The sequence below is a fragment of the Pteropus alecto genome, unplaced genomic scaffold (assembly GCF_000325575.1).
Source record: "Pteropus alecto unplaced genomic scaffold, ASM32557v1 scaffold224, whole genome shotgun sequence".
NCBI classification, from domain to species: domain Eukaryota; kingdom Metazoa; phylum Chordata; class Mammalia; order Chiroptera; family Pteropodidae; genus Pteropus; species Pteropus alecto.
Window position 1 is genome coordinate 102,062 of NW_006436289.1, and position 17,283 is coordinate 119,344.

At 37.0% G+C, this 17,283-nt stretch overlaps 2 protein-coding genes and 1 non-coding gene across 4 annotated transcripts in view; all 3 read right to left on the reverse strand.

Moving 5' to 3' along the window:
• Window positions 1-1,893: 1,893 nt before the first annotated feature.
• Window positions 1,894-7,591, reverse strand: ATP5MG (ATP synthase membrane subunit g). The gene is made up of 3 exons (XM_006912757.3): window positions 7,301-7,591; window positions 3,413-3,573; window positions 1,894-2,125 (listed from the first exon to the last, which is right to left on the reverse strand). Exons 1-3 carry the CDS (start codon window positions 7,350-7,352, stop codon window positions 2,027-2,029), a joined length of 312 nt encoding a protein of 103 aa, XP_006912819.1. The 5' UTR covers window positions 7,353-7,591; the 3' UTR covers window positions 1,894-2,026.
• Window positions 7,592-9,245: 1,654 nt separating this feature from the next.
• Window positions 9,246-17,283, reverse strand: part of UBE4A (ubiquitination factor E4A) — a 31,000-nt gene continuing 22,962 nt past the window's right edge. Inside the window, exons 17-20 of one of the 2 annotated variants that reach the window (XM_006912758.3) lie at window positions 15,612-15,792; window positions 15,030-15,177; window positions 13,317-13,474; window positions 9,246-12,100 (exon numbers count right to left, since the gene is read on the reverse strand). In XM_006912758.3, coding sequence (XP_006912820.1) covers window positions 11,974-12,100; window positions 13,317-13,474; window positions 15,030-15,177; window positions 15,612-15,792 — 614 coding nt within the window. In that variant the 3' untranslated portion in view covers window positions 9,246-11,973. Of the gene's footprint in view, window positions 12,101-12,206; window positions 12,420-13,316; window positions 13,475-15,029; window positions 15,178-15,611; window positions 15,793-17,283 lie in introns of those variants that run through there. The other variant, XM_025047436.1, reaches the window with a different exon arrangement.
• TRNAE-UUC lies at window positions 14,506-14,578 on the reverse strand. Its single transcript has one exon. It is a non-coding gene; the product is annotated as a tRNA-Glu (tRNA).

Genomic DNA, 17,283 nt, shown 5'->3' on the forward strand with positions numbered 1-17,283 from the left:
ATAAAATGTACTTCATGATCTGGTCCCCTTTACTTTTGGTTTTACCTTACCATCCTCTGTACCTGGTGATTCAGCCATACATAAATTCTTTCAGAACCTCCAATGTGCCAGACTTTTGCTGACTTAATAGCTTTTGCACAGGCTGTTCCACCTGCCCAATGTGCCTTGTTCCTTTCTTCTTGGCTAATTCTTAAGTGTTCTGGTTTACTTTAGATATTAATTCTTCTGACAGCCTCCCTTGAACTCTCTTCTCAAGTCTGGGTTAGACTCTTTCAAGCATTACCTTCCACTCCTCTCATTATCACACTTCCCACATTTTTGTAACTGCATGCTTAATTACCTCTCAGCTGACCAAACTCTTGTGAAACAGGTATACAGTCTTGTTCATGAATGTTTCTACCATTTAGCACAGGGCCAGATTTATAAGGTACGCAATAAATATCTAAGGTAAATGAAATTGTTAATGGTAAACACTTGGCACACACAAATTCAGTGAAAGATAGCCTAAATAGTTTTCTATTATAAGACATTGGGGTTTAGGAGGGCAAAAAGTAACAGGCCTGGTGAAGTGGTCACTTCAAGGAACCCACTGCTATTTTAACTTACAAATATTTTGTACATGCACTATTAGCCACCATACATATATCAGAGATGTACTGTATGGCAGAGGAGGAGGAGGTAGTAGTGAAGTGAGTAGTAAATGTTTATTTTGAGAACTTTCTGGGGTGACCATGTGGTTAAAATCACATTACAGATCATAAAAAGTTTTTGGTTAATTTTAATACTCACTGCATGAAATAGAGAAACTCATAAAGATCACCATTACTGTAGTAATATCTTTTTCAGTCTTCTGCTATGCATTTTTTAAGTTACTGAATGCTTTTTGAAAGGAGGTAGTTTCAGTTTTGACCAACTGTTTATGCAGAGGCAGTATTAGGAATAACTTCATATTTCAGAAGAGTAGCAGTCTCTACAGAGACTTTCTTGTATCTCACTTAGAAAAGCTGTGCCCTTTTTAAAGCTAAAGCAGCAGTGCTCTAAATGCAGTGAGTAAATCTGGGACTGATTGTATAAAAGTTCAATACGATTAAAGGATTAATACTATTAATACTATATTGTGAGCCATGATGCTTTTCCAATATGCAATCATCTTCTGGTTATCATCAGCTGGTACTGCATGTTTTGCAATGGCTACGAGAGAGTTACAAAGGATTCAACAAGTACCGATGAGCCATTCATAGACGGTAAGATGCCCAGAAAAGCCAATGAATAATTAAGTCTCTCCTACTCCTCAATAAAATGGCTCAAGAAAACTACTGATAACCAAACACTTCTATTTATTTCAGGACATAATATACTTTTTAGACCCCTGGATGATACTGAGTTATAACCCTGTATAAATAGCCACAGGGCATTTTATTTTTGTAAAGATAGGTTCTAAAAATCATAAAACCAGATAGACTAATAATACAAATATAAAAATTAGATTAAAAATGTAGGTCACAGCTCTTATTCACTCTGTCCTGGAATTAAAGATGTTACAAAGATACATACTTAGAACACCAACAAATATCCCAATATTTAGACATAGGTGTTATCACCAAAAAGGTCTTTCTCTAATTTTAGCAAAGAGAAACCATCCAAATTTTATTCTTTATACTACTGACATGATTTGACTTTGGTACATGGTATTACTATTTCTCCTAGCAAGTTCTAGTTTTCTCAAGGCCTTTTGCAGAAATAAAATATATTTTCAACCTTCAAATTAAAATGTTATCTTCATAAATATATTGTACCAGGTTAGTATATTCACATATTCTTTCCAATTTCAGGCTAAGCAAAAACAGGCAAAGCAAAAGACAATCTAACTTAATTTCAAGAGAAACCATAACATTTCATCCAGTGTTTTATATAGAAAACATTGATTTTGACATTTCTTATTTTATTCAAATACCAGTCTGCTCATACATGATCCAAGAACATGCAAATAATAAACCAAAAAGAAACAGATGTTAAAGATTGATCTTCAAACATTATAGCCAATGATGCCACGCTTCCCTATGATCTCGCCAACATAAAACCACATCCACACCTCGGTGGCCACCAAACCATTCAGCAGAGCTTCCTGAAAAAAAGCATAAACTTTAATGTACATTTTTCCTTACATATTTAAAACTGTTCTTTTCCAGGATTAAGTGACAGAATATGAAGATGCTATTCAAATTAGAGGGCAGTTTTAGTCAAAGTCAAGAATTACTGATGTTAACTTTGTTCAACTGCTGAGAACCCTTGAACTTTCAATTATGTAAGGTAAGTAATCCAGAGCTTATAAATTCTTTCAAAGCATTCTTTAAAGATCTGAACTGACTTAACACTTTCATTATTAGTTTATGAGACATTTTATGAGCCCTAACAACAACCCACATCCTGGAAATAGCTAACACATTAAGACGGGCATTCATATGAATGGATGGCTATGCTATGGGAAGGCAAGTCTCTGAATAGATATTTCTGTCTGGCCAAAATAATCAAAAGACAAAGGGCTCTGGCTTCTCCTTTAGACATCATTTTTATTAATTTATTATCTGGCTTAATTAACCCTTTCCAAGTATTCAGTTATTACTCAGTTTCACAGATCAACGTTCCATTGCCCTGAAGAGAAAAAGTACACACGTAGTTCCAGACAAGTTACACAAAAGCGCAAATATGGTAAAAAAATATACCTTTCTACAACAAAATTGAGCCTTTTCCTTTTAGTACCTGGAAGTGAATTTTCCCCTTCAAATTAGACCAGAAATATTGGAAGTTTCCTGAAAAATAACCATACTGTCCAAGATATAGGCACTAAATAATTAAACAATAATTTAGTTATTTAGGGTTTTTTATTCTATGCTTGGACCACAAAGCAAACATAAAATACAAGTTCCAATTCTTAAACTCTAAATTTTATCTTCACACAATTCAATATTATATGCTTGCTAGGTTTTGGTATTTTTATCTTTCATATGAGTGTTAGCTGCCTGACTATGATATATTCTAAGAGATCTTTGGACCAAATTGGGAATAGTTACTACAGATGGAAAAAAAAAAGTACAGAATCAGCAAGTAAGCCATCCTATTTTAATATACTAACCAAAATAGGATGGGAAAAAAAAGTTGCTCAATAAAAATGCTCACTTCTTTGTTATAAGATTAATAGGAAACTAGGATATATAATAGCCCAATTATTACAACCCAGATAACAAAATTAGAGACGTAAATATCTTTCTTGGCAGTCAAGAAAGAGATTATTTCTCATTATGTTGGTTTCAGCCTCACTGGAAAACATATACATTAATCAAAATGATCAGAAAAATCCCAAGGGAAGACATTTTCTGTTATGTACATACGTTTTCATTTAGCCCATAGTTACCTTAACTGTGAGCTGTTTGAAGCTACCAGTTTGAGCGCTATTGACTATTTTTCTCAAGCTCTGAATAGCTGTAGGGATCTCAGCAGGGGTTGGAGGAACCAGTTCAACCTTGGCATAGTGCCAAAATGTGGCCAATCGTGGCTTTGAGTAAGTCACAGCAGCTGGAAAACAAAACAAAACAAAACACCAGGATGAACTCACTAGAGACCGAAAGAAGCAGATGTGTGGGCTGGACACAAATATTTATTCATGCATCACATTCATTCACCACTTGTACTAAATGTGCACCCGGTGTGAAAAGTCAAAGCTGCTCCCTGGTAACAAGAGGCTTTTAAAGATGAAGAACACCTGTGTCACAGGGCAGTTCTATCACCCAGGAAGCTATAAGCACATTAAATTATGCCAGAACTTTACCAGTGAGCAGCTAGAACTGTTACTTCATTTATGACTGGCAAATCTAGTTAACTGGAAAGTCACTATAAGTGACTTTCAAAACCAAGAAAACAGCAGCAGTGTAACTATATTTTCTTGGTAGAGAGACCAGAAAATTTGAAAGAAGAGGTACAGAAAGGGAGGGAAGGAGCTATGTAGAATGGTATACTTAAGAATAAGATTAAATTTTGTCACAATATTGGCCACAAATCCAGATGGAATTATATCAGCTAAGTATCCACTTTTAGTGTCCTCATCAATGTGTACTGGATTAAATATTTCTTTAACAAAAGCACAGTTGATCATCCTTCAAAACACCTTAAATAATAAAAATAAAACCTACACGTATTGTTAAGGGTAGCCAAAACTTGAATCTATTACTAAGCTGAAATTCCTCAAAGTATTTACCATTTCAGGAAAAAAAAGAAAAAAAAGATTTTTAACAACTACTATAGATGTGAGACTATGGTAGTGATTTCAGCAAGAGAAAGGCATTTTATTAAAAAAAATTACAAAAGTAATAAAAACACAAATGCGTGAACATTCATACAGTGTCCACTGTTCAAAGATGGATCCAAGGCTCTTGGTACTTTTCCTATTATTAGTTTCACTACTCTTAGAATTATGATCTCCATTATCCTCTGTGCTTAGGGCCATGGGTCAATCTTTAAGCAGACATAAAGCTCTAAGAAATAGTGCTAAATCGAATTGCGAAAGCCTGAAGACTGGACTATCAAAAAGTATCTCCCTAAGACATACAAATGGCCAACAAATATATGAAAAGATGTTCAACATAGCTAGCTATTAGGGAAATGCAAATCAAAACCACAATGAGATACCATCTCACACTTGTTAGAATAGCTATAATCAACAGGACAAGTAATAACAAATGCTGGAGAGGATGTGGAGAAATAGGAACCCTCATACATTGCTGGTGGGAATGCAAATTAGTGCAGCCACTATGGAAAACAGTATGGAGGTTCCTCAAAATACTAAGAATTGCTCTACCATATGATCCAGCATGGATCATAGTTATTTGCTTCTTAGTATTTTGGAGAAATGGCTGACTCTAAGGCTAGGGCAGGGAAAGTAAGAGTCTGAAGCATCTTGTAGTGCCAGGAAGTAAGGGGGTATGCCAGAGGGACACAGGTGCAAAAGTTGAGAGTTCTCACCAAGAATGCAACAAATTGAGCAACAAAATAAATAACATACTCTTGGAGGTATGGAGTATGAAATAAATGTACATGAGTCCATACAATAAATGACTGAATAAATAAACGGGGAAGAGGTAAATCTTTCTTATAGAAGAATTCCATTTAAATGTATGTAGACACTCCTTCCTACAGGAGATGGAACCTCTGCTGCTGGCTGCATCTACCCTTCTCCCCTCACCCCCTATTCCATACATTGTGGGTTAGACTTAGTTATTTGCTTCTAAAGAAGAGTTAGGAAAGGGAAAAACAGTGAGTGACTCTACAGTGGAGAAACCTAGCAAACATTATCTTAACCAAGTGATGAAAACTAATTTCACCAGCGACATTATATGGGTATCATGTACGATCTGATATGTGTGTGACTGGAGCACTTTACTTTGTGGTATTCTTTCTCAAAATCCATACTGCCAGATTAATCATGAGAAAAACACCACACAAAGCTAGATTGGGAAACATCTTTATAGGACACTCAGGTACCTACATAGATACCTTAAGACTGTCAGGGTCATGAAAGATAAGGAAAGATTGGGAAACTGTCACAAACCAGAGACTAAGGAGACTGACAACTCAATGCAATGTGGCACCCTGATTTGGTTCCTGGAACAAAAAGCAGAAAAACTGGTGAAATCCAAATAAAGTCTCAAGTTTAGTAAATACAAAAAAAAAAAATCATACTCTATGAACTTTCTGAAGAAGTTTGATGATAAAACACTTATCTGTAAGATTCTTTGTCCACCAGGGGAATTAAGAGATAGTGAATTTTGTTAGATATTTAACATTCACATTTAATACACTGAGTTATGTTATCAAGCAAAATATAATTCCACTTTAATATTCTGGCCCCAGTTGAGTTCTCCTTTCTGAGTGCTTTTGGAAGAAAACAAAACCATTATCTTTCAATTAATCTTAATAATAGAGGGAAAAATTTGGCTACTTTGTAATAAAGTTACTTTTGTATTACTTCTATTTTTGGGATTTCATTATTAAAATTAGTTTACAATTCCCCAACACATGCCACCTAAAATATGTGAAAGCCGTGGGAAGAAAAAAACCTACTTGAAACTTAGAATGAAGCTACTATTCCTTCTCTTTTTATTTCTGAAAAATTGTAAATTATTGTTGTAACAGATACAGCCACTTATTATCTTAGTAAAGTTGCAAACTTAAGTTCTTTGGTAAAATGTCTAAACTAGTAGACTGTGGGGTTTTGTAGGAGGGGAAAATGGAATATTTATAGGATCTACCACTGTAAGGCCTTCGATAACACATTGTCTGGCTGCAGCTGGAGAAAATAAATAAGAAAATACCAATACTGCAAAAGTTTCAAAAATATTACAGGTATTTAAAAAGTTCCATTCGCATTTCATAATCAAATTTGAGCGAAAGCTACTTAAGAATTTTGCACTTCAATCACTTACTAGAATATCGTACATCTAGAGAAGAAGCTTCCATCAATTTAACTTATCTCACCTCTGGAATAAAATGAACAGCTTGCTACCCAGCAGACAACTGAAATATTTACTCACAGAGCATACCACTACTCGGGGCTGACTATTCAGGGTTGTTCCTGAAATACAGCTGTCTACCAGTAAAGCTTCAACTTTTTCAAACGTTAAAACCCCATTAATACTAAGCCGTAATAACAGATTACTGTTTACACACGTGCCTTTCTGTATTTACTGGAACAGGGAGGGATACTCTTCCCTGAAGCCCAACTCACCTAAAAATTCCCTCAGAATCTAGCCAGGACAGAGAGCAAACTCAACATTCAAAAACTCATCCTACCTTAAAATTTTCTGTAGACTTTCAAATACTCCATTGAGAACGAGACAACCCGATGAGGCCTAATTTATGTCCTTTCACATATCGCTGCATCCTCCCACCCGCTTCCCTAGCTCTTCCAGCAGAGCCTTGTGCTCCACATTCCTGTTCTTAGAGATCTACGGGGGAATGTAATGGCGGCAGCCGCTGGGCAATGTCAGGCTTACCGCACACTACCTCCCTTCACTGTGGTAGTTAGAATTCAGAACTTCTAGGGTCTATAGAGAACTCTTACTGCAGGCCAGGGAAGTAGAAAGCTAGAGAAGCCGAAAACCTGCCTCCTGCTCTCCCCATCTTCAAGTCGTTCCCGCCCCGGCTTCCGCAGACACCGCAGGGTCCCACGGCCCGCGTCTTCCTCTCAGGCTCTAGGCATCCCGTCATACCCTCTACCTTGCTCGGCAGTCTGACGCCGCGAGCTCACCGTTTACCAGCGCCGGGGCCTTCTCCGCGAGGTTACGGACAAACTGGGCCATAGTTCTAGGATGCGAAGTCCGTAGCCTCCAACGGCCGATTGAATGTCACCCCCCGAAAGGACCCATCGAAGGACCTCGTTCCACTTCCAAGGTCGGACCTCCTCTTTCCGTGCCGGTCCAAGATATTTAGGCGTCCTACTGTCTCTTCCGGAATTAAGCTAGTTAATTTTGCTTCTTTAGTCACAGAGGAAAAAGTGGATACGAAAAGATGGAGCAGAATACACATGGAGAACAATAGGATTGCACAGAGAAACAGGCATTTCTTGGGGCAGCCGCGAATGGAGGCCTCCGAGGCCGGCGAATGGAGGAAAAGCGCATGCGCCCTGAGCCTTCCTTGCTTTCGGTGACGCCGACCTGAGTTTTTGCCGAAGATGCTTTGGCCCTTTCTGAGAACGTGGGGAGTTAGGGCTGGAATGCACCGCTGAGCTTTTACTGGACCAACACGATCATTTTACAAAGGCAGAGAGGGTCCTAGGACAAACATGTGAAAGTTGGGGAACCCGACTCAGCCTTTCTTTGGCTGATTTTTTGTAGTCCCGGTTTTCCCAGCATCCTCTATCAGGATTGGAATCCAATTCCCCTAATTCCCTAACCAGCCACAAGGAACTATTGCAGATATGAAGAACAGAGTCACATTTACTGAGGGCTTCCAGTATGCCAGACATTTTGGAATTTAAAGAAAACCTGTATATTAGTGTCCCCATTTAACACGGGTTTTGACAAAAAGCCACAGTTAGCGGCAGAGTTGGGGGATCTGAAGAGGTTGCAATCTGAACAGAAGGGACATCATTCTCAGATTAGACATGGTGATCTGGGAAGATTTCCTAGAGAAGGAGATCTCTGAGTTGATGTAAAACAACAGCTATATACCTCAGAGTTGAAACTTTATAATTTAACATGACTGTAAAAAAAGATGTTAGGAAAGTGGCATTTGATGAGAAAAACAGAATTAATGTACCCTGGGGAAGCCTGAGCAGAAGTAAAACTGACTGATGTAATGGTTAGAGGGAAAGAAAAACTAGTAGCCGAGAGCAGCATTTTTCTCAAGAGAAGTCAATTAAGGATGAGAAAGTCGATTTGGAACTATGGAAGCATTAGCTAGACCAGTTTCAAAAAATAGAAGCCTGAGGAATGAATGAATATGGCTATAAAGGAAAACAAGTCAGAAAACCAAATAGGAATGTGGAACTCAAGGGAGATTGAAGATAGAGAAGGGGATTGACAAAATCTCTGATGAGGCAGGAAAGAAGGCTGGAGGAATTGGAGCAGCCCTGGAATGGTGGGGCCTTTTCCACAGATGGGATGATGAGAGAATTTTGAAAGTGGAAATTCTGTTACCTTTCCAGTGAAGTAGAAGATCATCTGAGTGTAAAGGATAAGTGGGAGAGTGGGAAAGAATTGGAGTTTCTTCAAATAGCTGGACTAGCTGTTAGGGACACGCAGAAGGGTTATTGGGCAACGTTAGAAACCACAAGTTTGTGGCCGCATCACTCTAAAGATTGTGTCATTTTTCTCCAGTAGTAGTCTGTAGCTTGAATATTAAAGCAGAGGGGATGGCTTGGTTAATTTAGGCTGAGGTCTTACGTGGCAGAGGTACAGCAACAAGGGGCAAGAAAGGGAATGTGACAGTAAATGATTAAAATGAAAGATCTGGGGTTTAGGCCAGATGAAACTGAAGCCAAAAGTTAACTGATAAAACATGCCCAAGACTCATCTTCTGAAGGTAACTCCAGGGTCCAGAAATTATCTGATGTGGTAAGGCAGGTTAGGTCAGCCATGTCACAATTTGAAACTACCTTTAACAAAAGTGAAGGTCAGAGTCTTCTAAGTTTCCAGAGGGATTTCTGAAAATTGCTAGTAGCCTTTAATATTGTAATAAAGTGATAACAAAGGTAAGTCAGGTGTTCATTTATTAAATACAGGCTTTTACCAAATACCCCCAGGCGAGTTTGACAAGAAATTACTTTCCTGGAATGTTTCAAAATACAGCTATGTTGATCAAGTTTTATTTCATTCAAACTTTTTGTTGTTCTTCATTTTCTTTGTTTCTAGGGTGTTTTCCTGTTTAGCAGTTAGAGCATGTGCATTATTTCCATCAACAGGGCAGCATCAGCCTCTAGTTGGTAAAGGTACCCAGTAGACTTCTGCTCTGTGCAATGGCTGCTTAGCAACCAGTATCACATAAAGTAATGAAGCTTTTGTAGAGTGTGATACCAAACAGCAACTGGCACTTGCACTTGCACTATTAAAAAACCTTTAAAATTTCTTTCAGTTTTTACTGAATATCCATTAAAAAACCATATTAAAAAAACAAACCCAGATTGCTTGATAAAACCTAATTTTCCAAGTTTAGTATTACCCTCTTAGCAATATTAGAGCTGATTAGAGTCTTCATTTTCCTATCATATTCCAGCAAAGCCAACACATAAAACTAAATGTCAGGAAGTCTGCCCTAATAGCTTTAGGGCTGCTTCTGAGTTCAAGATAACAAAATACCTCTTTATAAGCTTCTAAGTGCATATACACATTGTGTTTTATGAAGATGATAAATTTTTAGTCTCATTTTTGGGATGTTTTTAAATTACTTCAAACAAAGAAAAAAGGCACAGAGGACACTTGGTTTCTTACCAATAGTGGCCTTAAGCCACACACTTGCCTTCGTGATGAGTTTAAAGATATATTCAGCAGCAATAATGGTGCCATAGCCATTCATAAAAAGTTCCAGGAAAAGGGTTTAAAAGAAAAAAAGCTTACCAGAAAAGGCTTACAATCTGAAGACTAAATACAGAAGTAGAATACAGACACAGATACAAGAGGCAGCATAGAGGTTATTAACTAGAAAGCTGCTGGGAACAGCTTGCCTTCTGAGGTTTCGTGGCCATTTCTCCTCTAATTTTCTCCTATAAAACTCTGGTCTTTTCCTCACTTCTTTTAAAAATGAAAACATCCTATTAGATTGGGTTTGGAAGATAAATCCAAAAAGGTAGAAGCTTAGTTTATAAACAGTTCATCCTCAGAGAAGTAAAGGAGAATAAAAAATATGTCATGAAGCTCATTTTAAGAAAACAAAAAAATTCTCCCAACCTATGCCTTAAAGGCTCAGGGAGCACACTGAATTAATATCTTATTCTCTGGCATCTGTAAGATTCACAGACTTCTTTTTTCATTTACATGCACAGCAATAGGCAACATCTTTATATCTAGTGTGGGATGCCCTCTAATTTGTGACTTTCCAGATGATACCATCAAAAACACATCAAGGAATGTTTACAGAACCTTGGAGTATCACAAAACTGCCATCTTATTTAAAAGATGTCATGGTTAATGATAATGTCCTCTTAATGAAGCGATGACCCCTGTTTCTAGATCATACCACTTTTCTTGTCACTTATATCTTTGGGCTTAGTGGAACAGCATGTTAAGCTGAACAAATGAGTAGGGAACCCAAGCTCAACTTGTAAAAGTGGGGTCTAGCCACCTACTAACTACTAAGTGGGTATTTAAAATGGTTTGTGGACAAGGTTGTGCTCAAATTCCTACTTTGTTAATTGATGACGTAAGAGTGAGTTAGAAGCAGCTCTTAGAATTAAGGTTAAAAGCCCAAACATTAACTATATATATTTTATAGTCTCAGAATTTTGTCTAGAATAAGTGTGTTAGTGGTCACACACTGTATACATCTTACCATGAAAGAGATAAAGTGGCAGTTTACACTAGACCGATATGAAAAAAGCACATGGTGTGTGTGTGTATACGTATACAGACACACATATATACTGTTGATAGTAATGTTTTAAAATAGCATTTTTTTCCTGCTCACAATATTTGTTGCCCAATTTTTCAACTCAAGCAACAGATTTCCATAAGCTAAAAAGGGTCCAACAACCTCCTTTATTCTTTCACCTCAGAATTTTTTGAATAAAGTGTCAAAACTGCAAGTTTGTCTTGTTAATCCCCCTAAAAATATTGCAGAACTAAGTTTTCTGCAGTAATGACAACCCCATGGGAGTGTCCTCCAAGGTATCTTTTGAGTTATGAGATAATTAAAATTAAGAACTATCAACACAATTGTGTAAGATTCCTTTTTTTCATTTCAACTATCATCATATTCAAAGTCTACTCAAACATCAAGGTATCTGCTTTTATGTAAAAGGTTGTTCTGTAACACTGCAGAACTGTAACAAGGAAAAGAGCTGAAGTCCAGGTCATGCAGACTGATAAATACCTTGATAACACAGGACTTTATGATATCAGCTGTCACTGAAATAGGTGACATCACAGACTTACAAGCAGTGCTCACCAAAGATGTTTGAGTAGTTACTGAAGAGAAATAGTAAGGTGGCAGGAAGTTTTAGTATTTGAAGTTAATATAATGTAAGGTAGGAAAAGGAAGAAGAATAGGAAAAGAGCAAACAAAGGATAAAAATTAGTGATTTCTAAACTTGGTGATGCTATAACTATAATTGTAAAGTTCTTAGGAAACTTAATTATCATAATTTGAGCAAGAGCAGTTTTCTAATTTAGTAAAGAAAGACAAAAAGGAACAGAACCAGAGAGAAATCACAAACAACTGTTTATCTACACTCTGGGGTTAGTTTTTGGTTTGCTTAGGTCACAGTATTTATTCAAGTTGCTCCTTTTGTTGTTTCCTCTCTGCGAGCCACCGTTGGATTTTTTCTTTTAGTTCTGTGTTTGGCCGGATCTGGTCCATGGTGAGGGGACTACGGTTAAAGGGATCTGTTTGGTCACTAGGACAAAAAGAGAAAGAAAAATGGGTTATTTCCATAAGTTCTAACATCTTAAGCAAAAACAGAACACTTGGAGAATCTCACTTTGAGAATGAAACTAGAGTGCATTATAACTTTGAATCAAGTGCTGACTTGAGGTTAGAGAGAATGAGATGAGAGAGAATGATTCAGATTTTTTTTTTTTTTTTTGCAGATTATTTAGCTACTTTGTCTTTTTGCTTCTTAACAAACTTTATCTCAACATTGTTGTTCAGATGATAAGTGATTCGATTTTCCTCAGGCAGAGACCCTGTACACTCATGCCAGCATGAAGAGCTGTCTGTATTAAAAAAAAAAAAAAGAAAAAATAAGAGCTGCCTGTAGTTTCGGTGACAAACTCTCAAAATAGAAATAAATTAACTGTTAAAGGATAAAGCCTTATAAATTGACACTATTCGGTAAGCTGATTACTATACAAGTAAATGAAGATTATGGTTTCCTGACAGTCAAGGTTTACAACATACTTTAAGGGCTAATATATTTCCTTTTTTTAAATTCTGAGGCCACAATAAAATATAATTTTTCACTGACACTTTGAAAAAGACATACCACCTAGCACAGCATCATGCATGTAGTGAATGTTTAATATCAAATATCATGAAGTAGAAAATCCTTTTTTCCCTAATATTTTAAAAATAGTATTTCTTTGAATTTGGGTCAACTTACATAACTTAATTTTAAATAGGTAGAGTCTCTTTGTACCTATTTCTACATAATGCTGCACTTAAAGCAGGCATGCTGGGGAAGATTCTGGACACCATGGCTGAGTACAACAGCAGTAGTAGAATGTGGATTAACCCATTTGATGAATATAGTGTGAAACCTGAATTTTAAAAAACCTGTCTTTTATATTTTTATAACTAAAATAAAATTAAGACAATTTTCAAGTCAACTGATACTCCAGGTTGACATATTTTATAACATATGTTGACAGAAATTATTTCCTTAAAGAAGGAGATAAGGTTAGCATCAGCGTTTCTCAACAGAGTGTCTTGTTTTGGATGTTTTAAATCCTTAACAATCAAGTGATACAACTCTACCAATGCCACCCCAATACATTAATCAACAATATGGGGTACCTACTGTGTACTGTACTGTATTAGAAATCTGAGAGAAAAAATGACAGCAAACGATCACACATCTGTACTCTTCAGGCTGCTTTTTTGGGCTGGCATACCTGAGCAAATGTCTGGCAATGGTGGATCTATCCACAGTGACTCTGGAAGATGGCAGCACCACAGGATCAGACATCAGTGTGCTCATGATGGGATCCAGAAACTCATCACAGGCATCTGCATAGGTCTCCTCTTCCTGTTGTTGGAGGTCTGCTAGAGACTGAGCACAAACACCTGGTAGTTGAGGTGAATTCAGAGAGCAGCTGAATTCAAACTGCTCAACGATCATATCTTAAAGCAGCAGTTCCCAACCCTTTTGGCACCGAGGACTGGTATGCCATGAGAATCTAATGCCTGATGATCTGAGGTGGAGCTGAGGTGGTGATGACAGCACTGGGGAGCAGCTGCAAACACAGATGAAGCTTCACTCACTCACCCGCTACTTACTCCTGCTGTGTGGCCCAGTTCCTAACAGGCCACGGACCGATACCGGTCTGAAGCCCAGGGGCTGGGGGTCCCCTGCCTTTAAGGGTCAGTAATAACTATTTATAGTGATGGTGACAAGTCTCAGCTTTATTTTCTAAACAAGCCAAGATAGATATTACAGGAGCAAATTTAGCATTCAGCCCCCAACTCTGAAACTTCAATTTGGCTCAGTGGCTAGCAGTTTTGACTAAAAATGGGTTCAAGTGTTAACAAGAAAAGAAACACATCACATACATCTTTCTGGCAACAATCCTGTTGTAATTGTCATAATTCAAAAGGGCAGGGGATAAAGGGTTATTATTTGAATAATTACAGAGTCACTCATGCAGTCTGTGTATGAAAAGCAGTTTCCGGTTTTAGATACAAACAGGTATAGGAATTTAAAAGTGGCTTTAACGTTTGATTACTTCATGACTCTAGTTCCTCAGGGCCCCACATGGCTAAGCTCTATGCAAAGATAAAGCCCAATTCAATAAATAACTCAATGAAGGGAAGATTGATATTAACAAGGAAGGTTTTCTATTAGACTCTGTGCCATGATTTTCCCTTCTTCATAACTAATAAAGCTCTGTCACACTCCAGCCAAAAGAATTAGCTAAAAATATATTATTTTAACCTTTATTTTATTTTATTATTATTTATGCCTACAGCATCTGGTCTTCCTAGGTGGTCTCCCATGCAAGTACTAACCAGGCCCGACCCTGCTTAGCTTCTGAGATTAGACATCAGGCTTGTTCAGGGTTGCATGGCCATAACCATGGATTGTGGCTCCACTGGGGCGTGAACTCAGGACCTTCTGCGTGAAAAGCAGATGTGCTAACCGCTACCCTATGGAACCACGTCCTAATCTTTAAAATATATGGCTATTCCCATATAAACCAACTACTAAACTACAGAGAACAGAGAAAAATCATTAAAAAACAATGACTAAAAACCACTCATCTTGAATTTTATTCTAAAAAGTTCTTCTGTATTAACGTCATAGATTTTAAAATCCAATGGTAACACTGCAGAAAAGTTTTCATGAAAATAGACAACAAAATCTGTACATTCTTCTCTTCTTAGTAGAAGCTTCTTAAATCAATTTTCTGTTCCTACCCTCATGCTGAAAACAGTAGTATTACAAATATGGTAGTTCTAGTTATTGACTGACCAGGAAGAATCATGTTTATATTTTCTCAAGGCAATGCTTCTCCACTGCCCGCGAAATAGGGTAAAAAGCAGAATAGCTGAATAGACAATGTGATTTTTATTGAACATGTTAATAAACAAATTATCCTCCTTCTCACCTTGATTCTCTCTGCTAAGTTGCTGAAAGCCACAATCATATTTCCAGGCTTATTTATTTTCTTTAGGACTCTGACTGTCTGTGCAAAGAGAGTTGGGGAATAGGAACGCCCATCCTTGGGCACCGTGGCACAGAAATTTTCCTCATCCCTGGAAGAATCAGCATCAGAAATAAACAGAGTATCAGAGGGTAGGTCAATGAGGGAGATAACAAGCTGACTGAGAAATGAGGTTCCCCATCACTTATATGCCGTGAATATTCTCTTGATATAGAAAGATTTCTTCTAACTTTTAGGAAAGAAGCCTATCAAGTTCTGTGGCCTTAAAAGAATACTGATTTTCCAAACAACCAGCAGAATACCTTTGCACAGATCAAGGCAGAATGTTGGAAATTCTAAACAATGCCCCACAGATCATACAAAATCTCATTACTTAAAACTATAGAGGATTCTTTCATCGATCAACTAGAAATGAATGATTTCTTTTCTATTTCCACATAATTACCAACCAGTCATTCCATTATCAAAACCCCAAATTAAAACATTAACACCCCCTCTGGCTTGCCCAATTTAAATCTCGGATACCCAAGATTTAAGTAGATAGTGCATATATCTGATACGAGCTGTTGGGGTTTGAAGTCAAATTCACTGAAGTCCTTGACTTTTAAGGCCCCCATTTTGGGGCCAACCAGGTGCTGCAGGAAGTAGTTCAGCATTGAAATGATGCGCTCAGCCAGAAAAGGATGCACGAAGAGTGATTTAATCTCTGGAAAAAAAGCCAAAATCAATGAAAACTCAATTTATAAGCAATCATTTACTTATGTCTTAGAATTTTACTTGGAGACCTCTTGGGACTACTTTTTTAAAACTGATATAAATAATAAATTTTTATTGCAGTAATATTAGAAATTATAGACTAGCAAAAGCAAACAAAATAAAATACAAAAACTACCACCAAGAAATAAACACTGGTAACATTTTGCTAATACACTTGGCCCTTGAACACAGGTTTGAACTGTGTGGATCCACTTATATGCAGATTTTTTTCAATAAATACTGTAAATGTTCTCTTCTTCACGATTTACTTAATAACATTTTCTTTTCTCTAGCTTACTTTATTATAAGAATACAACATATAACATATATTACATACAAAATACGTGTTAATCAACTGTTTACATTATCAGTAAAGCTTGCAGTCAACAGGGGGCCATTTAGTAGTTAAGTTTTGGGGAGTCAAAAGTTATATGTGGGTTTCTGACTGCAAGAGGGGGTACCCCTAACCCCCATGTTGTTCAAGGGTCAACTGTATATATTTTAACATAATTTTGTGAGTTTGTTTGCTTATTTTCAGAGAACCTATCACTAAATCTTTCTAAACTCTCCACCAGAAATGTAAAATTCTCATAAGATCATTTCTAGCAGTTTTGCACTTTTGGAAATGTTCTTTCTGGAAGCTTCCATCTATCACTCTAATCTGGACTCCTTGCTTTATAGGTCTGCTGTATGGTGGTCACACACAAGCTCCTTCTACCAGAATTCTGGGAACTTCCTTTGCATCTCTCTCATGGGATTCCACCTTCCTCTTTTGGGTTTATTCCCTCATTATGATGGAGCGTATCTCTCTGTAGCTGCTCAAGAGAGATTAAACTGGAAATAAATTTGATACTTTCATGTCTGAAAATGTTCTTATATTCTACCCTCTAACAGAATTGATAGTTTGGTTGGCTATAGTATTCTAAGCTGAAAAAAATATTTCCCATCAGGAATGTATTCCAACTTCAAATGTCATCGTAAAATTCAAAGATATTCTGATACTTAAATCATTGTACATGACCTGACTTTTCCTCTGAGACCTTTTAGGATCATCTCTTTACCCTGATTTTCTGAAATGTCACAATGATATACCTTAGTGTGGGGTTTAAAAAATTCCCTGCACTGGACACTTGGTGGCTCTTTCCAATTTAGAGGGTTTTAATCTTTGGTGATTTTTTAGTGTTATTTCCTTGATAATTTCCTCCCTTCTAATTTTCTCTTTTGAGACTTCCAAATTGATCTGTTATTTTCTTATCCTTTCTCTTCTAATTTCTCTTTCTGTTCTACTTGCATTGAAGAGTTCCTTGAATTTATCTTCTGACACTTCTACCGACATGCTGTATCTTCTTAACACTCCGAGATTATAAAGCTTTAATTTTTCATTTATTATCTGTGTTTCACAGTAGAGGATTTCTCAAATGTGTGGTGATCCTTGGTTATT